At 36.3% G+C, this 25,445-nt stretch overlaps 2 protein-coding genes across 3 annotated transcripts in view; one reads left to right on the top strand and one right to left on the bottom strand.

The window, feature by feature from the left end:
- Window positions 1-7,845: 7,845 nt before the first annotated feature.
- On the top strand, window positions 7,846-17,570 carry LOC113052637 (hippocampus abundant transcript 1 protein-like). 2 transcript variants are annotated; one of them, XM_026217006.1, is made up of 12 exons: window positions 7,846-8,075; window positions 9,251-9,343; window positions 10,020-10,082; window positions 10,201-10,328; window positions 11,007-11,121; window positions 11,751-11,969; window positions 13,555-13,668; window positions 14,033-14,104; window positions 14,189-14,301; window positions 14,394-14,491; window positions 16,533-16,681; window positions 16,759-17,570. In XM_026217006.1, exons 1-12 carry the CDS (start codon window positions 8,055-8,057, stop codon window positions 16,972-16,974), a joined length of 1,401 nt encoding a protein of 466 aa, XP_026072791.1. In that variant the 5' UTR covers window positions 7,846-8,054; the 3' UTR covers window positions 16,975-17,570. The 2 variants fall into 2 exon arrangements, with proteins under 2 accessions (XP_026072791.1, XP_026072790.1); XM_026217005.1 differs by having other exon boundaries at window positions 7,852-8,075; window positions 9,248-9,343.
- Window positions 17,571-18,967: 1,397 nt separating this feature from the next.
- The window catches only part of LOC113052638 (leucine-rich repeat-containing protein 2-like), an 8,821-nt gene continuing 2,343 nt past the window's right edge, over window positions 18,968-25,445 (bottom strand). Inside the window, exons 4-10 of the mRNA XM_026217007.1 lie at window positions 24,846-24,901; window positions 24,605-24,761; window positions 21,907-22,043; window positions 21,677-21,822; window positions 21,459-21,611; window positions 20,998-21,122; window positions 18,968-19,462 (exon numbers count right to left, since the gene is read on the bottom strand). Coding sequence (XP_026072792.1) covers window positions 19,413-19,462; window positions 20,998-21,122; window positions 21,459-21,611; window positions 21,677-21,822; window positions 21,907-22,043; window positions 24,605-24,761; window positions 24,846-24,901 — 824 coding nt within the window. The 3' untranslated portion in view covers window positions 18,968-19,412. The remainder of the gene's footprint in view (window positions 19,463-20,997; window positions 21,123-21,458; window positions 21,612-21,676; window positions 21,823-21,906; window positions 22,044-24,604; window positions 24,762-24,845; window positions 24,902-25,445) is intronic.

Genomic DNA, 25,445 nt, shown 5'->3' with positions numbered 1-25,445 from the left:
ATCATCTACAGGCTCCGCCCACCGTTTCCTCTTCCTCACTAGAGTCACTGATGCCTCAAAAAGAGCATTCTCATTTCTATTTCATAACATTCAAAATACAGTTTAAAATACTAAATTCACAAGTCATATTTATTTATAGCCATTTACACAAGGCAGATTATTTTAAAGCAGCATAATAAACGGGAAAATAACAGTAGTTAAATGGTTTATAGATTTAAATTTCATTCGATTTTTTTCTATTACAAGATTGAAATATCGGTTGGTTTGGTTTGATTAAGAGATTTAAATATTGGTCCTTTTATCCCAATAATAGATTTAAATAATGGTCGGTGGTGTTTTAATTAAGAGATTTAAATATAGTTGTAGAAAAAATAGAGACTTAAATATCACTCAATTTTGTTTGATTAAGAGATTTAAATATTGGTTGTTTTGTTCATTTAATAAATTTAAATTTCATTTGGTTTTATTCGATAAATAAATGTAAATATCGGTCTATTTTGTTTAATTAGCAATTTAAATATTGGTTGTTTTGTTCTAGTTTGAAATATCGGCCAGTTTTGTTCGATGAAAATACTTAAATATCAGTCAGTTTTTTTTTTGTTTTTTTTTCTAGTTTCAGACTGAAATATCAGCCGGTTTTGTTCTATAAAAATACTTAAATGTCTGTCAGTTTTGTTTAAGAGATTTAAATATCGGTTTGTTTTGTTTAAGAGATGTAATAGGTCAGTTTTGTTTCGATTAAGAGATTTAAATATAATTTGGTTTTGTTCGATTAAAAGGTATAAAAGTTGGTCAGTTTTGTTCTAGTAAGAGATTTAAATATAAGTCAGTTTTTGTTTTATTAAGAGTTTTAAATATAGGTAATTTTGTTCTAGCTATAAATTGAAATATTGGTCAGTTTTGTCCGATTAAGGGATTTAAATATCTGTCATTTTGATATAGTAATAGATTTAAATATTAAAGATTAAATTTTGGTCTTTTTTCTTGTAAGTGATTGAAATTTCATTGGGTTTCTTTGTAGTAAGAGATTAAAATATAATTTGGTTTTGTTTGATTAAGAGACTTAAACATCAGTCAGTTTTGTTTGGTAAAGAGATTTAAACATTGGTTGTTTTGTTCTAGTATTACATACTGAAAATTAATTTGGCTTTGTATGATTAAGAGATTTCAATATCGTTCGTTTTTTTTAAAGAGATTTCAATATCGGTCGTGGTTTTTAAAGAGATTTCAATATCAGCCAGGTATGTTAAATTAAGATATTTAAATATTGATTGTTTTGTTCTAGTATTACATTAAATATTAATTTGGTTTTGTTCAATTAAAAGATTTCAATATCGGTTGTTGTTTTTTTAAAGAGATTTAATTACCGGTCCGTTTTGTTTGATTAAAAGATTCAAATATCATTTGGTTTTGTTCGATTAAATGGTATAAATGTCGGTCAGCTTTGATCTAGATTGAGCATAGAGATTTATATGTTGGTCAGTTTTGTTCTTGTAAGTGATTGACGGTTGGATTGAAATGTAATTTGTGTTTCGTTCTAGTTAGATTAAAAATGTATGAAACAAACTGAATTTCTGCGTAAAGCAGCTCTTCAGTTCTAACACAAAAAGTTATTTATTTATCAATAGAAGTTCATATTTCATACTTGTCTTTGAATAACTGTCAGATCTGTTCTCATGATTTTATATTATGATATTTGTGCAGATGATTGTTGATATGCTAGTGGAAGATGATTTGTCCCAGCTGATTGTGAGATGCTTTGTTCAAGTGCTTTAAATGAGAACACAGTTTAAACTCGCTGGATAACTGCGCATGACAGATGGATGCCACACGTGAAACAGGCCACGAGACAGAGCTTGAACCAAGATGAACATCTTCTGTAGCTCCGCCTTTCACAGACACATCAAAGCCATCTTAAAGGAAACGAGATCAAACACGCAGATCTGTAAAACAGCAGCAATTATTACATGATGCAATCACACTTGTAGCAATACCAGGCCCAGTTGGATACGCAGTTAGAAATACATTTCATATACATTTTATCATCACATGTTAAACTGTAAAACAAACAGCTGGAAATAATCATTCTAAAGTTACAAGATATCTTAAACTACATTACTATAATAAATGTGAAAGATAATTCCACAAGACACTTCAAACTGTATGTATATGCAAAACATTGTCATGATTGATGTTAAAGGCATACAGCATAAGCTTTGTATTATTGTATGGCTGCAGAGGAGGTTTGCAAAGATTATGATATGCATAAACTTACACTCTTAGAAGAAAAGGTTCTATCAGGCGCTACGTATTTGGAACCCCTAAAAGGTTCTATATAGAACCCTTTCAACATAGGCTATAGTTCTGTATGGAACCTTATTTCTTTTGTCCTTTCCGGATTAAATATTTAATATAACTGACAAACATCAAGACCCTAAAATGTAAAAATGTAATTCACATAAAAAAGTCACCCATGAATACTGAAAAAAGCACACCCAAAGTGCATTTATTTATATTAACAAAAATAATTACTATTACTGAAAGAATGCTACTGTAATTTCAAATATTCAAGGCTTTAAATGTACAAATCAACATTAAAACACCAACCATTTAAAACATCTCATAAATAATGAAAATAGAGTTTCACCTACATCTACATACTACAAAATAAGTCCATTATAAAAGTCAATTATATATCACTGATAAATAATGCAAATATACAGATTAATACAATTTCCCATCAGGGTTAGAATAATATCAAGTACCTCAAAACTACAAATTTATATTAATATCACTCATAAAGAATTGTAATTACAGATTCAAATTCAAATCAGCATTTCAGAATAACATCAATCGCTTCATATTTACAAACCTACAGTTTTTTTTTTTTTTTTTTTGTGGCTTCTGGAGAGTTTAAACAGGTATTGCTCAACAAAATTCATCATGTGAGTGATGTGCTTGGGGTATTCCACACTGAATATGAAATATTGCCTCCATCACATCCATTTCTGCGCTCACAATGTTGAAACCCTCCATATTGATGCTGGCTCTTTTTGCATGGAGGGGGTTTGAAGCTTCATGAAAAACTATAGTCGGAGTTGGCTTTACTAATTTCTGCAACATAAAAATTATTTGTGAAATAACTTAGAATCTTGCATACTTTCCAAACAATTAGGGATGTGACTGACTACAGTGGAAAGGGCCAATTCACTGGCTAGGTTGCACACGCAACACACAGACAATCATGACCACAGAAACTTCGTGATCAATGCAATATTCATTAATAAAATAGCTTGGATAGCATACTGAAAAACTAAAAAGCAACAATGTATCTGTTTTAGTTTGAACTAAACTTGCAGCTTGATTACTAAAGAGACACTACACAAACATTATTCATGCAGTTTCTCACTTTCTCTCTGTTGTTAATGTAAATAAAAATGCTATTCGTTCAAGCTACATCATTTCTGTATCTGATTTAAAGCATGCAGAATGCTAGATCTAAAGGGCGGTTGCTAAAAAAAAAATGCATCAGTGATTTCTTGGCCTCCACATCTTTCATTTAAATTGTGCAAATGTTTTTGTGAGAACATGAGCAGCCCTCTCTCAATTTTAACATCTTTGTATTTCTCCTGATATTACAAAACAACTGTCAATAAGAGTAAAACATTCTTCATTAGAACATTATTCTACAAGAGCATACATTTTTATTTAATTTTGTTATCACATTCACAGAGCTACATGCAATCAAGTGATCATGGCTGTCAATTCTTTAAAATGATGGCATCTCATATGTCATACAGTTTGGAACTCAAGTTCAGATAATTTTCTAAAAATGTAGTAAAGCAGAATAATGTAATATATGAATGAATAATAGCCTAAATAACCTTTGTTCGGGAGTTCGGACAGGTTCGCGAATTATTTGAATCAATTCGGGGATTGCGGATCATTTTAATCAGTTCAAAAGTTCGGAAGGGTTCGCGAATCATTTGAATCAGTTCGGGAGTTTGTAGGGTTTGCGAATCATTTGAGTCAGTTTGGGGATCTTGGAACATTTTAATCAGTTCGAGAGTTCGGAGCGCATTTGAGTAATTTGGGAGTTCGGAGTGGGATCGCGAATCATTTGAGTCAGGGATCGCGGATCATTTGAGTCAGTTCGGGAGTTCGCAGCGGGATAGCGAATCGAGTCAGTTCGGGATTTCAGAACCGGTTCGCGAATCATTTGAGTCAGTTTGGTGATCGCGGATCATTTGAATCAGTTCGAGAGTTCGGAGCGGTTTCGCGAATCATTTGAGTCAGTTCGAGAGTTCGTAGGGGGTTCGCGAATCATTCGAGTCAGTTTGGGGATCGCGGATCATTTTAACCAGTTCGAGAGTTCGGAGCGCGAATCATTTGAGCCAGTTCGTGAGTTCGGAGCGGAGTCGCGAATCATTTGAATCAGTTCAGGAGTTCGAAGCGGGATCGCGAATCATTTGAGTCATTTTGGGGATCGCGGATCATCAGTTCGAGAGTTCGGAGCGCGAATCATTTGAACCAGTTCGGGAGTTCGGAGCGGGATCGCGAATCATTTGATTCATTTTGGGGATCGCGGATAATATTAATCAGTTCGGGAGTGCGTAGCGGGTTCGCGAATCATTTGAGTCAGTCAGAATCATAGCTGTATATGGATAGGCATTTTTAACAGCAATTTAGTAGCAATTTCTAATTACGTTTTCCAAGCGTGTTTAGGTGTGATATGTGAACTCGTATTTTTTTTTTTTTAATGATGTGCTTTTTAACAGTATCCAGTCAAAAACTAAACAAATCGTGCCTAAAAAGTGCGTGCATCTAGGCTAATGTAAAGTTACATGATAAAGTCATACTAGTTTGCGTGTGTGCATTTTGATTGTGTTCTTTCACTGCATTATTCGGTGTATTCAAATGCATTTATGAATACATGTGAATGATCACAAAATTCAAGATATGGGGGTTAGAAAATTTGTCTATATAATTTTATGTAGTTAATATCACATTCTCAGAATTCGATTCACCAATGTCTTTGTGATGTTATAAAACAACTATAATGGAAATCAATATGACCTCAACAAGGTCAATGCAAAATAAATTTGAAGGCTCTAAAAAACTGTTTGATTTTATATAAGATCAGCAGCTGAAATGTCTGATAAAACATGATGAAATATAATCATATTTGGTAACAGAGACATCAGCTCCAAGCTACATGTGACAATTAACACAACACTTTTATTTAAAAGTCACTATCAATCAGCACTGAGCGCTTGTAAATATTGTCATAGAATTCCCAATATTACCACCAGCTACAAATACCACTTACATTTACTACAAATAGTATTTATACTGAGTTGTAGTTATTTGCACCGTGTTCATATAGTGAATACAAGTAGTTATAAAAAATAAAAAATAAAAAAACTTCCGACAGCACAATGAAATCACGATTTGAATCAAATGATTCGCAATACGAGATTCGAATTCATCTTCATCTTCCTTTGTAAAATCTACTAGGAATTTCTGAATTAAAACTGTTAATACACTGTTTTTTTTTTTCAGTGTAAAACAAATAAATTAGTTCACTTTAATGATGACAAACATAGAAAAGATGGACACATTGATAAGCAGAGGGAATCTTTATTAAGCAGCACTTATGGTAAAGTCTAGATAAATGCTTCATACAGTAAGTCAGAAAGGCACTACAAGATAACAGATGAAACTCTCAAACAGCAAACGACCAAAAAGACACTTGAACTGAACAAGTAAAAAATATATCTTTGTGTCTGAGGACAGAAGCTCATGAGAACCAACAAAACAGTGATTTAAATAGTGAGTTTGAGACCGTTTGTGAATCTTTTTGACTGATTCATTACAGTGAATCAGTTAGAGAGTCATTTAAAAACAAATAAATTACAATGCTTTGACTGAGAGAACTGTGATACACGTGTCTGTGCCTGATAAACACACAACAGAGCGTTCAAATAATTTGCTCTACATTATGTCAGGAAATAATTTAATGCATACCGCCAGAACTTCATTAGATGTTCAGTAAGCCAGCTGTTGCTCTTAGAAGTTAATCACTAAAATGTAAATAAATAAACTTTTTTTTTAATAAGATAATGTTTTTATATTTTTTATTAAATATAAAAAGTAACCAAAAATGTGACAATAATAAACAATATATAATATATATATTTATTTAATATAAAATATATATATATAATATATAAAATAAAAACTAAAATATAAATAAATGAATAGTATTGTTTTTTTTCAATATATTTTTTTATTTAAAACAATTGCTATTAAATATAAAAACTACCAAAAATGTAAAAAAAATATACAAAATATAAAAGAAAATGTAAATAAATAGTATTGGTTTTTATAAGACGTAATTAAGAGAAATTGTTATTAAATATAAAAAGTAATACAAACTACCAAAATAAACTATATATAAAATATATATTTATAAAATATATAAAAATTATAGAATATACAAAATAAAAACTAAAATATAAATTAATAAATATTATTGTTTATTACTAGATATATTTTTATAAAAATATTTGTTTTTAAATATAAAAACTACCAAAAATGTGAAATATATGATATAAAATGGATATATAAATGGAAAAAAATACCAAACATTGGAAAATAATACAAAAATAAAATCTGATTAAAAATAAATAAATAAACAGTACTAAAAAATAACACTATCTCACTTCTGAGAGCTCTTTTTCTTCATGTCGGACCGGCCAGAAGACACACCACGGACAATGCTTTTAGTTCAGGTGTAACTGAAACAGCACACAGGTGTCTCTGAGGAGATGCTAATTCACACGGCTTCTGTACACACACTCCATCTGCTCCAACCACATCAATCTCTGATGATCCTCCTGGTGAACAAACACAACCGAGTGCCCTAGCTAGACAGCATTTTGAGCATGCACTAACAAAAAAAAGGACTAAAATGTCCGAAAACCCTGATTGAACAATAGTATTTTTTAAAAGTACTTTGGGGTAAAACCAGGCTGTTTTGTCATTTAACTGTACGACATTAAAACTTAAAAATGCTGCATTAAATCATGTGCAGAATCTTTAGAATCATAAGAATCGGCAATTGGATGAATCAGTGCGGATAAGGAATTACATCAACATGAAAACCGGAAATGAACTACAGCAAAACACAATGTAAACACACACGAGCGCACGCACATGCAAACGTACTGCAAACTTGTGTCTCGTTGCTTTCACGCTGTTTTGACTTTAATCAACACTGCACGATTTCTACATATAAACATTCAAACTATTTCGGCAAAAGTGTGCGTCGAGAGCGTGGGCACGAGCAGACTGACGCGAGCGCGCCTCATTCAATACAAACAAACACACCTGGTTTAACAAAACTCGAGTTTGTAATGGAACATTTTCTCAACAAATACATTATTTAGACCGGTTGTATTCCATGTGCTCGAATAGATCTTCGATTAGACTGATCAGTTCGTTTATATCGAAATGCAAACGTAAATCCAACACATACAGAGCAACTGAAATCTGAATAGCTGTCTCGTTTCATGTGTTCTACACCTTAAATAACTGTAAATAATCCAGAAATCAAGTGAGAATTAATTAATTTGTGTTTTTTAAACGCATACATCATCTGTGTTTCAGATAAGTTTCAGGGTTGCCAAGTGTTAACAACAAGACCCTCCCACTTGCTACTCAAAACTTGTCAAATCGCAGCCCGGGGTTAAACCTGCACAGCTAAATACACAATTGATATTTATTCCCTTTAAATTTGCATTCCATGGTCTAAATATCACGTTATTGGTGTAACTTTAACCCGCAGTGTTAAATTGCAACGCTGCTATAAAAGACTTTTATTTTGAAGTGGACTGGACTCCCGCAGACGGAAGCAGGAAGTAGGTGTTCAGGAATGTGGGTGTTAGAAAGTGAAACAGAAGAGCTGTTCGAATTAAAAACAGCCTGTTAATTAAATCCGATAAAGATGATTGAGACCTCGAACAGAATGTGAGAGTCGCGTGGGACACATCATGCTGTTCAAACACATCAGAGTGAGTGATGTCATCTCATCAATGGTTTTATTGTTTCGGATTATAATCTGCGGGTGATAATGCGAGGGTTTTTGTGTTTGTTTTAGTGTTTCTTATGATCTGTAAGATTATTATGATGTGTTTGGTTTTTTGTGTGCGTTTGTTTGTCATGTGGTTCATATAAGTTATTTGTAGTATATGGTCTATATAAAGTCAGCTGTATGTGTAGTATGGTAATAGATACTCAAGTGCACTAGCTAGTGCCCTAGATAGTTCACTAGATATTCAAGTGCACTAGTTAGTGCACTAGACAGCTGTATGTGTAGTGCTCTAGACTGTCAGGCGGTTCATATAAGTGAGGGTTCGTGTATTTAATCATAGTAAATGAGAGTATATAAAACCATAACAAATGTAACTCACAAACACTGTTAGTATTAACTAACAAATTCCCAGCTTCAAATTCTGTTAGTGTCATCAAGAAATTGAAACAAATGCGTTTTTGTGATAGATCGTGCACTAGTCAGGTGACCTAGATAGTTTTTACTGTGCTAAATACTGACTATCTATCTAGTCAGGTGCGCTAGATAGACAGGTGCACTACTCAGGTGTGTGTATATATAGTACATTCGACTATACTAGATAGTCAGGTGCTAGATAGTTAGGGGCACTGGATAGGGGTTTGCCAATTTCCTGGGAGCAACGCTGTCTTGAAAGCTAACTACTTTAGTTTAGTTTAGTCTAGTCTATTAAATTAAATATAATCAAATGCATTTCAGTGTCAACACTCAGCTGTACACAAACACTAATATTGGACATTGTTTTTTTTTTATATAATAGTATCATTAGTCAAGTGCACTAGTTGGTGCACTAGTTAGTCAAGCGCACAAGTTGGTCAAGCGCACTAGTTGGTGCACCAGTTGGTCAAGTGCACTAGTTGGTAGTCAACTAGTTAGTCAAGTGCACTAGATAGTCACTTGACTAGTAAGTCACTTGCACTAGTTAGTCAGGTGTCTGTATCTAGTGCACTAGACTGGTAGCTGTATATGTAGTGCACTAGACTGTCAATGAATTAATCAAATGCATTTAATTATCTGCACTCAACTGTATTCTGTATATTTTTTAAATGATATGATGTTTCAGAAACAGTAAGTCGAAACACTACTGTCAGCTGTTTTTATTGTGTTGTTGTGCAGCAGCGCAGTGTCGGCCGGCCGAAGGTGGCTCATGCCGTGGTGGTGATCTTCTTGGAGTTTTTCGCCTGGGGTCTCCTGACCACCCCAATGCTGACCGTGAGCTTTAAACACCCCTCTGAACACAGAATGGTTTTTAATAGTTTCATCTCCAGGGAGTATTATCTGCCCTCAGAATACAATACAGAAATGAACTTCATCAGCAGTGGGAAGAAAAAAAAACATATTGCATATGCATATACCGTAATAATATACATAAAACATCACATTAAACTTAATGGTTTAAAATGCATTGGAAATTATAATAAAAATAATAATGCAATTACAAGTAAGTTGCACTATAATACATTGTTACATAGCTAAAATTACTCATCAGTTGAAGAAGTGTTATTTTAATACAAAGTATTATTGCGATACTAATATCGTTTTTATTAATATTTTCATTTTAGGTAGTTTAGACATTTTTTTGCATTTTTTTTTTGTGTCTAAATCAGAAATGTTGCATTGGGACTTAGATAAAAAACTATTTTAATTTGGTTTAATTTTTTTAACGTTTTTTCAAAGTAAAGTTTCAGTTTTAGTCGACTAAAGCAACCCCGATCTGAACATCATTATTGCATTAGATTTTATCATAACAGAGAAAAGAAAAACGTCTTCTGGTTTGATAATGCGCCTTCCCATAATGCATTGCAGATGTGTTCAGGAGATCATTCATGGCTAAATGCAAACAGTGAATGTGATCTGAATCTCTAGCGCTGTGTTTTCCTCGTTCCAGGTTCTGCAGATAACTTTTCCGCAGCACACGTTCCTCGTGAACGGACTCATTCAGGGCATCAAGGTGAAGCCACGTCATCTGATGCTGCATGCATTTGATGTGTTGTAATTCAGTGTTTGCTGTAATTCTTACTGGGTTGCAGTGTGTGTGTGTGTGTGTGGTAACTGTGGTGTGTTTGCAGGGGTTTCTGTCGTTCATGAGCGCTCCTCTGATCGGTGCCTTGTCTGATGTTTGGGGCAGAAAGAGCTTCCTGCTGCTCACAGTGTTTTTCACCTGCGCCCCCATCCCACTAATGAGGCTCAGCCCATGGTACGCCCCGCACTTTTGTGTGTGTGTGTGTGTGTGTGTGTGTGCTATCACATGACTCTCAAGTGACTAAAGCTCTTTGGCCATGTTTAAAAGTCTGCAGCTCATTCTACAAAAAAGAGAGACAAAAAAATTCTTAAAATATCTTCACTTTTAGTTCATCTGAGATCAGGATGAGTTTGTGTCTTCATCAGGTTTGTAGAAATGTAGCATTGCATCAGTGTCTCATCAGTGGATGCTCTGTAGTGAATGGGTGCCGTCAGAATGAGAGTCTGATAAAAACATCACAATAATCCACAGCAGTCCATCAGTGAACATCTGGAGAAGAGAAAAGATGAAACACATCCAGCATTAAGATTATTTTAACTCAGTCTATAATCCGTAATAACTCTGTTCTGGTCTGAATCAGGAGAGAAATCTGCACAGATCAAGCAGCGTTTAAACAGATCTAAACAAATCTGTGAGAGACAACAGGAGATGGACTTTTTTATTAATTATGGATGATAGACTCAGTAGCAGTAGCAGTTTTCAGCACACTTTAATATTTGTGTGAACTGTACCTTTAAAGTGCAATGCATTGGTTTAAAGATGCGACTCTTTGTTCATGTTTGATCTCGGTTGATTCACCGCACCTAAAGCATAGAAGTGATGTGTTTGTGTGTTCCTGTCTCTCTTCATCAGGTGTTTCTTTGCTCTGATGTCTGTCTCGGGGCTTTTCGCTGTTACATTCTCTGTGATATTTGCGTATGTGGCTGATATTACAGAAGAGCATGAAAGAAGCACAGCGTATGGACTGGTAAGAACACCTGATTAATACACATTTATCAGTTTTATAGAGTTACATTTCCTCGTGATTTTGTACCCAAAATAGAAATGATTGTTCATTGGTGATTGATAGGATAAAGTTTTTGCCTAAAAAAAAAAAATATATATATATATATATGCATTTAGCAGAAGCTATATATATATATATATATATATATATATATATATAATTTTTTTTTTTTTTTTTTTTTTTTTTTATTATTTTTTTTTTTTGCAAAAACTTTATGCCTTTTTTTTTTACACAGAATTTATTTTCTGCCATTCTTTGATCGTTAGGAACACGTTTGCATTTTATTCTCTCAAAGAAATCAGAATCAGGCATGAAATGTGAAAATGGGCTGATGATTGGTCCAATAGTGATAATCTGGCTCAGATTCAGACAGAAATCATGTGTTTGTGGTGTTTTTCTGCTGAGAATACAAGACTAATTCACCACACAAATTATTGTAAAAACAAGACTACTCTGAAATGCGTCATATTTAGTGAGAAAGTGTGAGTTGACACTATTTTGGGTTGGATTTCATTCAGGCGATACGATGCAGGTCGGTGAGGTTTTGTCTCTGGATCTCGTCCTGCTCACAGTATTGTCTTGGGTTTCAGGTGTCTGCGACGTTTGCGGCGAGTTTAGTGACGAGTCCGGCGATAGGAGCGTTCCTGTCCCTGCGCTACGGAGACAGTGTGGTGGTTCTTCTGGCCACCGTCATCGCTCTGGCTGATATTCTGTTCGTCCTGCTGGTGGTCCCCGAGTCCCTGCCGGACAAGATGAGACTGCCCTCGTGGGGTTCACCCATTTCCTGGGAGCAGGCCGATCCTTTCGCTGTGAGTTTTATATATACGCTTTATCTTGAGCGCTAGCTAGCACTAGATAGTCAAGTCAAGTGCACTAGATAGTCAAGTGCACTAGTTAGTCAAGTGCACTTGTTAGTGCACTAGCTAACTGAATTTGCACTAGCTAACTGTATTTGAAGTTAGCTAGATAGTCAAGTGCACTAACGAGTGCGCTTGACAATCTAGTGCACTTGACTATCTAGTGCATTAAATAGACTGTCAGCTTTCAAATTCAGTTAGTATCATAAATAAATTTAATTTATAGTGCACAAGACTGTCAGCTGTATGTATAGTCCACTAGACTGTCAGGTGCACTAGTAAGGTATGTATGTATATATAGTGCACTAGACTGTCAGCTGTATGTGTAGTCCAGTAGACTGTCAGGTGCACTAGTAAGGTATGTATATATAGTGCACTAGACTGTCAGCTGTATGTGTAGTGCACTAGACTGTCAGGTGCACTAGTAAGGTATGTATATATAGTGCACTAGACTGTCAGCTGTATGTGTAGTGCACTAGACTGTCAGGTGCACTAGTAAGGTATGTATATATAGTGCACTAGACTGTCAGCTGTATGTGTAGTGCACTAGACTATCAGGTGGTTCATATAAGTGATGGCTTGTATTTAACCCTTTACCTTTCTCTTCTAAGGATAGTTTGATAGTGATTGAAACACACCTGGATCGTTCTTTATCATCTGTCATTTGCCCAGCTAGTGTTGTTTCTGCTGTTTATATAGTCAGCTGTATGTGTAGAGCACTAGACTAGATAGTGCACTAGGGGAACTAGATTGGGCTTTGCCCATTTCCTGGAAGAAGACCGTTCCTTTCGCTGTGGGTTACATATTTTAGGGTTTTATATACTCTCTTGAATGCTAACTGCACCAACATTAGTGCTTTACACTGAAATTAACATTTTCTTTTATCCTGAAAACTTCACATTTATTTAATAATTAATTATTCAAATGCATTTAATTATCAACACATGACTGTCTAGTGCACTACACATACAGCTGACAGTCTGGTGCACTATATATACATACCTTAGTAGTGCACTTGACTATCTAGTGCACCTAACTTGATGATAATCAATCAATTAATCAGATGCATTTAATTATCAACACTCAGCTGTATACAAACACTTAAATTGCGCACAAAACAGTTTTTTATTGTTTACATGAAATAATGATGTTTTAGAAACAATAAATCGAAAGACAGGTTAGTTAAAAATATGATGAATGTGTAATATAGTGCAAATAGTTTTCTTTTACTATGAAACGAAGTCTCAACTTTCAAATTCTGTTAATGTTATCATGAAATGTCAACAATGTGTTTTTGTAATAGTCAAGTGCACTAGGTAGTGCACTAGGTAGTGAAGTGCACTAAACTGGCACTAAATAGTCAGGTACACTAGATACATTAAAGAGCCACAAAAACACATTTATTGTTTAAATTTCATGATAAAATAATTCCTTATAGCCAGTGATTAGCCACATATAGATATTGTCACAGTAATCCAACATGCAAAGATGTACAGATGCTGTCAGTTGCTGTGAAAGTGGTGTGTGTGTGTGTTAGTCTCTGAGGAAGGTGGGGAAAGACTCCACAGTGCTGCTGATCTGTGTCACCGTCTTCCTGTCGTATCTCCCCGAGGCCGGGCAGTACTCCAGCTTCTTCCTCTATTTGGGACAGGTACGTGTTACGAAACCCATTTCACTTCTGCAGTGCGCTGTGTGTCAGAGTAGAACCGAGAATCTAACAGGAAGTCAGTGTAAACTGACAGTTTAATTCCTTTCATATTTAATGTATTTTAGTCAATAGTCAAGTGCACTAGGTAGTGCACTTGGTAGTCAAGTGCACTAGGTAGTGCACTCGGTAGTCAAGTGCACTAGGTCAAGTGAGTAGTCAATTGAGACGTCAAGTGCATCAGATGCATTAAAGAGCCACAAAAACATTTATTTAATGCATTCCGCAGCTGTTCTGAACACTGAAGCTGACCCATTCTTTAAAGCATGAAGTCCTAAAGAACTTGCATTGACTTTGCGTCATGTTTCAGGTCATTAACTTCTCGTCCGAAGCGATTGCAGGGTTTATTGCGATGGTGGGAATCCTGTCCATCGGAGCACAGGTACAGACCTTCAGCTACACACACTCGCTTCTGAGATGATATACAGCTTCTTTAAGAATCATTGAGCTTGATTATCATTTGCAGACGTTACTGTTAAGCGTTCTGATGAAGAAGATTGGGAATAAAAGCACCGTTCTGCTGGGACTGGGGTTTCAGTTGCTCCAGCTGGCCTGGTACGGCTTCGGCTCTGAACCATGGTGAGGAGGAGGAGGAGGAGGAGGATGGAGAGGAACGGGAGCTCTGTTGTGAGGCGTGGGCTTTAACATAACTCTGTGTTTGTTGAGCGCAGGATGATGTGGGCGGCCGGTGCCGTCGCTGCCTTGTCCAGCATCACCTTTCCTTCTGTGAGCGCGCTGGTGTCTCGATGCACGGATCCCGACCAGCAGGGTGAGACGCCAAACTCATCCATACTGCACTAAATCAGCACCTTCCTCCGGGGTTTTGTCTTGTTTTGAGATGCAAATGTCTTAAATCGAGATGCATTTACTTAATATATTAACTTCTGTTTTTGTTGACTAGGTAGTCAAGTGCACTAGGTAGTCAAGTGCACTAGGTAGTCAAGTGCACTAGGTAGTGAAATCTAGATAGTGCACTAGGTAGTGAAATCTAGATAGTGCACTAGGTAGTGAAATCTAGATAGTGCACTAGGTAGTGAAATCTAGATAGTGCACTAGGTAATCAAGACACCAAACTCATCATACTGCACTAAATCATCACCTTCCTCCGGGGTTTTTCTCTTGTTTTGCAATGCAAATGTTGAAAGATTTTTAAATCAAGATGCATTTACACGAGAAGCAATGTGACTTAAGATATTAACTTTAGCATTTTTGAAAAATGCATGAAAATGTATGTTTAAAGGAAGTAAAAAATCTGTCTGTGGGGTCAGAAAAAGACATTGCAATCAAAGATGCTGAATAAATGCAATTTATTGTTTGTCATTTCACAGGTTCAGCTTTTGAGAGAAGCTGCTTCTTGTAATGTGAAGAGTGTGTTCGTTTATATGATAAATGTGTGACCCTGGAGCACTTAAGTCTCTGGGGTATATTTATAGCATTAGCCAAAAATACATTGTATGAGTCAATTATAGATTTCATTAGGATATTAGTAAAGATTCAATGAAGATATTTTGTACATTTCCTACCGTAAATATATCAAAACTTAATTTGTGACTAGTAATACGCATGGCTAAGAACTTCTTCTGAACAACTTTAAAGATGATTTTCGATTTGGAAAACATGCACTGAAAAAATTACTTTTTAAATATGTAAGATATTAAATCTGTTTTATTGAAAAATGCATATGAAAAGATCTGCCAATGGGGAAAAATCTAATCGTAATTCCAACAAGAAAACAAGATTTTTCATTTATTTTATTTTTATCTTCTCATTTAAAGGATACCTCACTTAAATTAGATGCATTTCTTAATGTGTTCAGTCATCTTGTTTCTCAAGTAATTATATCTTGATTTAAAAATGTTGAGATATTTGTACTGTAACAAAAGGATTTTGCATGCATGATTTATTATTTTTTAATTTGAAGTGTTTTTTTTTTTTTAATGTCAAATTAATCTATCCATATCTGTTTACCGGTATATATGTATAAATCATGCACACCAATAATTATAAGTGTCTGTGTGTGTGTGTGTGTGTGTGTGTGTGTGTGTCTGTCTGTCTGTGTGTGTGTGTGTGTGTGTGTGTGTGTCTGTCTGTGTGTCTGTCTGTCTATGTCTGTGTGTGTGTCTGTCTGTGTGTGTGTGTGTGTGTCTCTGTCTGTCTGTGTGTGTGTGTGTCTCTGTCTGTCTGTGTGTGTGTTTGTGTGTGTCTGTGTGTCTGTCTGTCTGTCTGTCTGTCTGTCTGTCTGTGTGTGTCTGTGTGTCTGTCTGTCTGTCTGTGTGTGTGTGTGTGTCTGTCTGTCTGTCTGTGTGTGTCTGTCTGTGTGTGTGTGTGTCTCTGTCTGTCTGTGTGTGTGTGTGTGTGTGTCTGTGTGTGTGTCTGTCTGTCTGTCTGTCTGTCTGTGTGTGTCTGTCTGTCTGTCTGTGTGTGTCTGTCTGTGTGTTTCTGTGTGTGTGTGTGTGTGTCTGTCTGTGTGTGTGTGTGTATGTGTGTCTGTCTATGTCTGTCTGTGTGTGTGTGTGTGTCTCTGTCTGTCTGTGTGTGTGTGTGTGTGTCTCTGTCTGTCTGTGTGTCTGTCTGTCTGTCTGTCTGTGTGTGTCTGTGTGTGTGTGTGTGTGTGTGTGTCTGTCTGTCTGTGTGTGTCTGTCTGTGTGTTTGTGCGTGTGTGTGTTTCTGTGTGTGTGTGTTGTCTGTCTGTCTGTCTGTGTGTGTATGTGTGTCTGTCTATGTCTGTGTGTGTGTGTGTGTTTGTTTGTGTGTGTGTTTGTGCGTGTGTGTGTTTCTGTGTGTGTGTGTGTGTGTGTGTGTGTGTTCAGGAGCGGTTCAGGGCATGATCACAGGAATCCGAGGTCTGTGTAATGGACTCGGTCCGGCTCTGTTCGGATTCATCTTCTTCCTCTTCAACGTGGAGCTGAAGGAGCTGAGCCCCGTGGAGCAGAACCCCGTTACGCCGGACACTGAGGAGGTCAGACGGGCAGAAATCACTCTGGATCAAGTCTTTGTTTCTGTCTCTCTGTACAGTGCTTGTCTTCTGTCTTCCAGAAGCGTGTGATTCCTGGTCCTCCGTTCCTGTTCGGAGCGTGTACGGTTCTTCTGGCTCTGCTGGTGGCGGTGTTCATTCCCTCTCAACACGCTCCGGCCGTGCAGACGTGTAACACGCGTGTGATGATGGAGTCTGCGATCAGCGTCACGGAGAACGGATCTGTTCCTGTGAGCGACGAAGACAACGAGCCTCTTTTACAGGACAGTAGTTTATAAGCCCAACAGGATGGCTTTTATTCCAGCGGTGTTGTCTGACAAAGCTTTTTTTTTGTTTTTATCCTTCGGTCTTTGAAAGCGAATGTGCCTTCTCCATATTTCGGCTTACAGTGCAAAACATCAAGTTCTCCCGCAGAACAAAACCCTTTTAATTGAGATTAATATTGTTCAGTTCAGGTTTATTTGTAGCACTTTTAATGATGCAAATGAAACGTTACAATATATGTTTCCGTTTATACAAGATCTTGTTTTCTGAACAATTTATGCTTCAAACAAGAATAAATGTCTGCTAATGGGTCGAAAAAACAATCTAGTTTCTTCCTTTGGATTAAGTTTATTTTTTGCCAGCTATCTGTTCTTGTTTCAAGCATAAACTCACTTTATTTCTCATGTGTCTTAATTTAAAAATCTTTAGACATTTGTTGGAAATCGTCTAAAATGATGTGCTGCCGTGTATCTGAATGTAAACTGTAGTTCTTTACTATATTACTGATGAACTTTATCTTATACAGACTGCAATAATAATAATGTCCTCGTGGTTAGTTAGTTAAGAGCATTTAAACACGCAGTGCACATACAACCAGAGCGCAGTCTTTCTTTTAAAGAGAAACGGCACAAAACAGACATAAGCGTTGTCTTTAGGTCATAGGTTAATTATTACGACGAAATCGTATTTAATCTGTAACTCATATCTGAGCACCAGCTACTCAACACAAGAGCTGCTACCTCACAATCACACACAGACTTGATTTAAAGGAAGAGTTCGGACGAAATTGGAAAAATATCCTCACTCTCAGTTCATCAGAGATCAGGATGAGTTTGTTTCTTCATCAGGTTTGGAGAAATGTTGCATTGCATCAGAGTCTCATCAATGGATGCTCTGCAGTGAATGGGTGCCGTCAGAATGAGAGTCCAAACAGATTGTAAAAACATCACAATAATCCTAGATAGTCAAGTGCATAAGGTAGTCAAGTGCACTATATAAAAAAGTGAAAGTGAAAAAAATATATAGTGCACTAGGTAGTCATGTGCACTATATAAAAAAGTGAAAGTGAAAAAAAATATAGTGCACTAGGTAGTCAAGTGCACTAGATAGTTTTTTTTTTTTTTTTCATCTTTTGTCTTCTCCAGATGTTAACTGATGGACTGGACTGCTGTGGATTATTGTGATGTTTTTATCAGACTCTCATTCTGACGGCACCCATTCACTGCAGAGCATCCATTGATGAGACACTGATGCAATGCTACATTTCTCCAAACCTGATGAAGAAACCATCTCATCCTGATCTCTGATGAACTGAGAGTGAGTACATTTCCATTTTTGGCCTGAACTCTTCCTGTAACATTTAATGTTTCTGTGTTGCTGATGTCCTGAAATAATTCCCAGAGGACCGAATCAAATGTTTTTAAACTAGCTTTATTGATTTATCATTGCTTTCTCTCACTGACTTTCCTTATTTTGTTTTATTTTATTTTTTTATTTTTGCATGTTAAAATCGGAGTAAAACAATTCTCAAAGTTCATTACGCAGTATGCAGCAGATTATATAATTGACTGCATTTTATCATGTAACAAACAGCAGCAATATCAGCCTAAATCAATGAGGATTTCTGCTTTATCATGCACATTTGATGTTTTTGAGCAAAGGAAACGTTTCATTTGCCAATTCTGGAGACGTGAATATGATGCATACTTGAAAATGATGTGTTGTGATTCTCTTTATGCAATCGGTGCTGTAGATCAATGCACACTGACTCCAGAAGATCTTAACCCTTCTAAAGTTATTTTACGTGTTTCCCGATGAACTGCACTTTGTTTTTTTACTGATATTTCAGCTCTCGGTGCCATTCTTCATGTCTATGCAGCCATTCCTTTGAAGACTGGTTTGTAGATGCCTTCTGACGAGATTTTATCGATGCATTTAATGCACATTGCTACAAGTGTTCGTTGAGATATTCATTGATTTAATGTTTCAATAAACCACTTCATATTCCAGGATTGCATTTTTATTGTTTCACACTCTGACAGAGAAATGCACGTTTGCATGTTGATTTATGGCTGAAGGCAAAATAGGAAAATTAACTGCAATAAATTAAAACGGCACTCTTATAAAACATTGACTTCCAGACAGAAAAAGGTTCAACGTCATGCTGTGAAACATTTTGGTCACGTCAAACAAACTAAACAACGGAAATCTTCACAGAAAACCAAATCAAAATGTGTTCGGGATGCAGTCAAAAAAAAAAAACTTTAATAATAGTAAACGCTGCAACAAAAGAAACCTTCAGATACTGACAGCTTCCAGTGTAACCTGCATCTTAGTTCTAACTGAACTCGGAATGAACAAACGAATAAACAGACTCCCGTGGAAGTGTTTCAAACACACTGATTTCAATCTGTGGCATCTTTCGAGTCGTGAAGCAGACGTTGATCTGGTTCTACAGCAGGCAGCTCAGAGAGACTTTAGTGGTGTACAACGGCTGAGCATCTGAAAAACAGTCATTTGAGGAACAATTAGCTTCAGATTCATATCTGGAAATGATGCATAAACCGTCTTCCAAATGAACTGAGCAGCTTTGTATGATGCTATCAGTGTGTATTTGATGCACTGAAAAAAATTGGTTTGCATTCACTTTGAAACTGCTAGTAAATTTCACTAGTAACATTAAAATAAACATGCAGTTTTCAAGAAGAAAGACCACGTTCTTGTAAAAAGTACTTCAAGTACACGACTACTTAAAAAAAATTGGCTTCATCAAACAAGAAGCTGAACTGAAATTTTAATTATGATTACAGGTAGAGGAATTTACTGAACTGATTTTATATAAAAATAAAAATACTATTAAAAAAAATCATTTTTTTTTTATAATTCATTATATATACAGTACAGACCAAAAGTTTGGAAACATTACTATTTTTAATGTTTTTGAAAGAAGTTTCTTCTGCTCATCAAGCCTGCATTTATTTGATCAAAAATACAGAAAAAAACAGTAATATTGTGAAATATTATTACAACTTAAAATAATAGTTTTCTATTTGAATATACTTTTAAAAAATAATTTATTCCTGTGATGCAAAGCTGAATTATTTTCAGCATCATTCCTCAAGCCTTCAGTGTCACATGTAACATCAGTCGATCACATGATCATTTAGAAATCATTCTAATATTCTGATTTATTATGAGTGTTGGAAACAGTTCTGCTGTCTGATATATTTGATCAATAAAAGGTTAAAAAGAACTTAATTTATTCAAAATTAAATAAAAAATTCTAATAATATATTTTCTTTACTATCACTTTTTATCAATTAAACACATCCTTGCTGAATAAAATAATTGATTTTTTTTTAAAAAGAAAGAAAAAAAATTCCTGACCAGTTGTGTATATTGTTATTACAAAATATTTATATTTTAAAAACATAGCTTCTTCCTTTTTCTTTCTTTTTTTTCTTTTTATTCATCAAAGTATCCCAAAAAAAGTATTACATGTTCTGAAAAATATGAAGCAGCAGAACTGTTTCCAACTTTGATAATGAATCATCATATTAGAATGATTTCTAAAGGATCATGTGATAATGCAGCTTTCAGCTTTCTTTTAATTCAGCTTTGCATCACAGAAATAAAAGATAATTTAAAGTATAATACATTTAAAAACAATTATTTTAAATTGTAATAATATATCACAATATTAATGTTTTTTTCTGTATTTTGATCAAATAAATGCAGGCTTGATGAGCAGAAGAAACTTGTTTCAAAAACATAAAAAATAGTAATGTTTCCAAACTTTTGGTCTGTATATATATATATAAACATATAAAGTATAATTTAATTTATAAAATATAAAACTCTATTTATTATTTCTGTGTGTGTATAAGTGCTGTCAGATGGTTGATTTTGATTAATAAAAATACAAGTTTTGTTTACATAACACGTGTACGGTGTATATTTACGATGTATATATATATTAATACACATGCATTTATAGATTTAAGAAAAAATATATAAATTATTATTTATATATACACCTCTGTCTTGAAGGGTTTGGATGTACGTCTTCATGAACTCTTTGTCTCGTCCCTCCTGAGCTTCTGAGTCCATGCTCATGTCTTCATTCTCAGGGTTGATTGGATTGTCGTATAATCGGATTAATCTGGAACAGAAACAAAGGAGATCAGTGCTGCTTTAAAAAGTCCTCTCAGGATTTTGGAGAGAGGCTCGAGCTTTACACTTAGAATATAAAAAATGTAAATATTTATTCAAAACAAGCCCCTAAAAAGACCCTGTGCGCGGTCTGGTGTGTCAAGTTTGATGAAAAGAGTTTCACGGGGGAATGCAATAGTTTTTAAAGATGACACAAAGGTTTCTAAAGAGAACGCAGGAGATTTGGAAGAGAGTCGTGAGCAAACACTTTTTTTGGAGGAATGCTTTACTTTTACAAGAGAATGCAAAAGCATCCAAATAACATTTTTGTAGGGTTGGCACTTACTTGATATTAGGGCTGTCGATTAACTGCGACGGGATGCTGTACAGCTCGTCTGCGCTGATGACCAGCATCTTCAGATGCATCAGATTCGTCACAGTCATCGGCACGTGTCGCACTTTGTTTTTGTGAAGGAACAGCGTCTCCAACGCTTCGAGCCTGATGAGGAGCAGTTCATAGTGTACGAACAGATGATTATGAACAGCAATACTGCAAACACACACCTGTCAATGTCCTCGGGCAGGTCTTTGAGTCTGTTGTTGCTGATATCCAAACACTTCAGGCTTTCCATGCGCAGCACGCAGACTGGAATACTGGCAAACTGATTTTCTGCTATGTCCAAGTGCTTCAGTTTTTTGAGATTGCTCAGCTGGAAAAGGAATAATGCACACAAAAAGGTGAGTTAACTAAAGGAATTCGTGCAGGAGAACACATTTTATATCTGGCGTCGCACCTCGAAGGGAAGCTCGGCCAGGTTTCTGTTTGCGGTCATCTCTAATCGTTCCAGATTCTCACATCCTCCGAGTTCAGGTGGAATGGTTAACAGTTTATTATAATTCACACGTAATTCCCTGAGGTTGATCAGTTTCCCTGTGAAAGACAATATTATGTTTGCATTGTATTTCTGAGATTGGGGTTATGATCAGAGACTGTAAAAAAATATGGAAGTAGTGTCCGTGACGTCACCCATAGACTCCTCAATAGCGGTTTTGAAGCCTAAAGTGTGCTGAGCGGGCCGTCGCCATCTTGGCAGCGCGTCACCGCGCGACTCTCCCGGATAATCGAAAATGGGCAAAAAGGCGGGAGCTGATTGCTGAAGCCACGCCCACCTAGCGCGACGGCATTGTCAGCAGCGGCAATCCACCTGTCACTCAAGTGGCCACGCCCTTAATTATGCAGAACTTTAAGGCTTAATATAATTTAAAGGGGGGGTGAAATGCTCATTTTCACTCAATATCCTGTTAATCTTGTGTACCTTTAGAGTAGTACTGCATCCTTCATAACTCCAAAAAGTCTTTAGTTTTATTATATTCATAAGAGAAAGATAGTCTGTACCGATTATTCCCGGAAAAACATGACCGGCTGGAGGCGTGATGTGTGGGCGGAGCTAAATAATCACTAGTGCCAGTAGGCTTTTGCGTTGAGAGGATGTGGAAGCTGTGATATTACCGTGAGGAAAAAAACATCATCCAAAACAAACCATGGCTTACAGTCAGATTCAGCCGTTTATTTATGATCCAGAATCAGATCCAGAGGCTGAAACTGAACGAGAGCAGCAGCAGCAACGACTCGCTCCGAGCGGGGCTCGAACCCTGGTCTCCGGCATGGGAGGGGACGCACTAACAAGGAGGCAGAGATATTTGAAGCAGTTTTACTCATCGCCTGCGGATCCAACACACGATCGTGACCCTTTTTCGTTGGGATTGCATCATCCTTAAGAAATAAACGATATGCAAATCCGGCGTCAAACTGGGCCTTGTTTGTAAAACAAGCATCTTCGAAATGCAGGGAACAAACACAAACACTTGCACAACTACGTTGATGCTCTGTAAAAAATAAACTCCATTCACTGGTCCCTTAATACTGTTTTTTTTTTTTTGGGGGGGGGGGGGGGGTGTGTGCAGGGTTGTCTTGCCCTGGCAACCAAAAACACACTTCTTTTGTGACTTTTCACGACGCTCTCGCTCTGATCAGTGAAGTCTGTTGTGCTCTCAGTGCTCTGCTATAGTGATGGCCGATTCGTGAACGAATCGTTCAATTTAACTGGTTCTTCTTAGTGAACCGGTTGAACCAGTTCACCAAATCGAACTGAATCGTTTGAAACGGTTCACGTCTCCAATAAGCATAAATCCACAAATTACTTAAGCTGTTAACTTTTTTAACGTGATTGACACTCTCTCTGAGTCAGAATAAACCAATATCCCGGGGTAATCCATTTACTCAAACAGTACACTGAATGAACTGCTGTGAAGACCGAACTGAAGATGAACACCCAGCCGAGCCAGATAATGAACAAACACGCCCACTGCTGGAGCAGTTCTCGTGTCAAGAACCGGTTGCTTCGGTTTTCGGATCATCAGTACACTCAACCGAGAATCGTTTCTGTCGGACGCGTCCGAATTGAGAACCGATGAACTGATGATACTGCGCATGCGCGATTCAGCGTGAAGCCAACTGACTCACAGCATGTCTGAACCGAAGGGATTCTTTTGGTGATTGATTCTGATTCTGTACTAGTAACGTTATAAGCGCGGGTATTTCGAGGGCTTGGATGAAGGGCAATCTGGCGAAACGTAAGTTCATTTAAAAACAAATACATCGCAATGGATTATGTTTAGTAAGTGGATCGTGGCTTCTGCGCTGATGACACCTAATTTATTTACTTTATATCTTGAAGACTTAAATCCTCATATGCACATTATTGCTGTTACTGTATTTAGGTGTTGTTGCAAAACTCAAATGTAAACTTTTCATGATTATGAGGTTTTAACTGACTAAAGTTATGATTACTGACTTTATATATTTGAATGTTTGATAGACGTGACGCCATTACGTCATCGCCAATGACGTCATTACGTCGAGCGTGAAAGAACCGATGAACCGGTTTTTTCAACCGGTTTATTGAATCGAACCGTCCGAAAGAACCGGTTTGCGGAAAAGAATCGAACTTCCCATCACTACTCTGCTATACTGGAGCGTCACACAGAGCCATACTCGAAAAAAACTTTCCGAAACTTGTGACAAACCGGAAGGAGTATTTTGGGAACAAAAATACTCCTTCAAACGTACAACTTAATTTTTGAAACTTTGTCCATGTTAAGCATGGGAATCCAACTCGTTAACAGTGTAAAAAACTCAGCATGCATGAAATAGCATTCCCCCCCCCCCCCCCCCCCCCCTTTAACCGGATGAGTTTAAAAAGCTATATAGACCAAAATCATTTTTTGAACCAGGCTGTAAACGTTTTTTTCTGCTGTAAAGTTGGGAACTTTAACATGGGGAGTCTATGGGACTGACTCTCTTCTGCAGCCAGCCTCAAACGGCCAGTCGATGAATTGCAGTTTTAGTCACTCCCTTATTGGCTTCACGAGAGAGAGCGCGAGGTTGCCGCTCGGGTATGATTTTGGTATTTCAGGCTTGGTGACTCTGACCTATTTCACGAGGAAGCTTCGTCAGTCCGTTTTTCGGGACGTCCAGCACTTGCAGATCCACAAATGCCTCGATGTAAGTGGGAATCTCGGGAATCCTGGTCCCATGGATGTGCCATTCCTTGAGATAAGTCATGTACTGAAGATCTTCAGGTAATTTCTGCAGATCACAATCACAGCTGGATTACGGACAGCACAAATGCATTTGAAAAACATCTTTGATGAAGCTTTTTCAGGTGGTTACCATCCATTTTTTCCCGTTCAACTCAAAAATGAACTTCTTGTTGTCTGCGTCATTGTCTGGATGAGAGACAGACAGAGGTCAGATTCAACAGGAATATTGTTTCAGGAGATTTTGACGAATTAAAATTCAACATGCATATTTGTACAATAATCATTAAAAACAAGGAAATAGGAAATGTATGGCATGTGCTAGAACATCAAGTAAAATGTGCACTAGAAAACAAAATGTGCAGAAAAATTTTAAACATTTTATGCCACAATATTATCACAATATTCTTTAACTGACATCACAGAACTAAAAATTCTAAAATAAAACAAAAAGTAAAATTTTAACTCAAAACAATAATAATTATAAAATAATACAAAATCTGTATCAATGAAACTACGTATGTATACAAGTATATTTATGTGACCATTATCCAAGATTAAAGAACTAAAAATGTATTTAATATTAAAACAAAAATAGTAAACGAATAAAAAATGTAAACATTTACTTAAAATAACTTGTTTACCTACCTGTAACGCGATATTTACAACAACAACAACAACAACACTTAATATGTGATATTAAAATAACTGAAAATATTTTATTAAAATCAAA

Source organism: Carassius auratus, chromosome 33 (assembly GCF_003368295.1).
Source record: "Carassius auratus strain Wakin chromosome 33, ASM336829v1, whole genome shotgun sequence".
In the NCBI taxonomy this organism is placed as follows: Eukaryota; Metazoa; Chordata; class Actinopteri; order Cypriniformes; family Cyprinidae; genus Carassius; species Carassius auratus.
Note: the sequence above shows the minus strand (reverse complement) of the source record. Positions and strands in the feature narration are given on the sequence as shown.

Bases quoted from the DNA above. Each gene is read 5' to 3' on its own strand.
- LOC113052637 (XM_026217005.1), top strand. From the start codon at position 8,055: ATGCTGTTCAAACACATCAGA. The intron at 11,122-11,750 runs GTAAGAACACCT...CTTGGGTTTCAG, and splicing joins GAAGCACAGCGTATGGACTG to GTGTCTGCGACGTTTGCGGC. The intron at 11,970-13,554 runs GTGAGTTTTATA...TGTGTGTGTTAG, and splicing joins AGCAGGCCGATCCTTTCGCT to TCTCTGAGGAAGGTGGGGAA.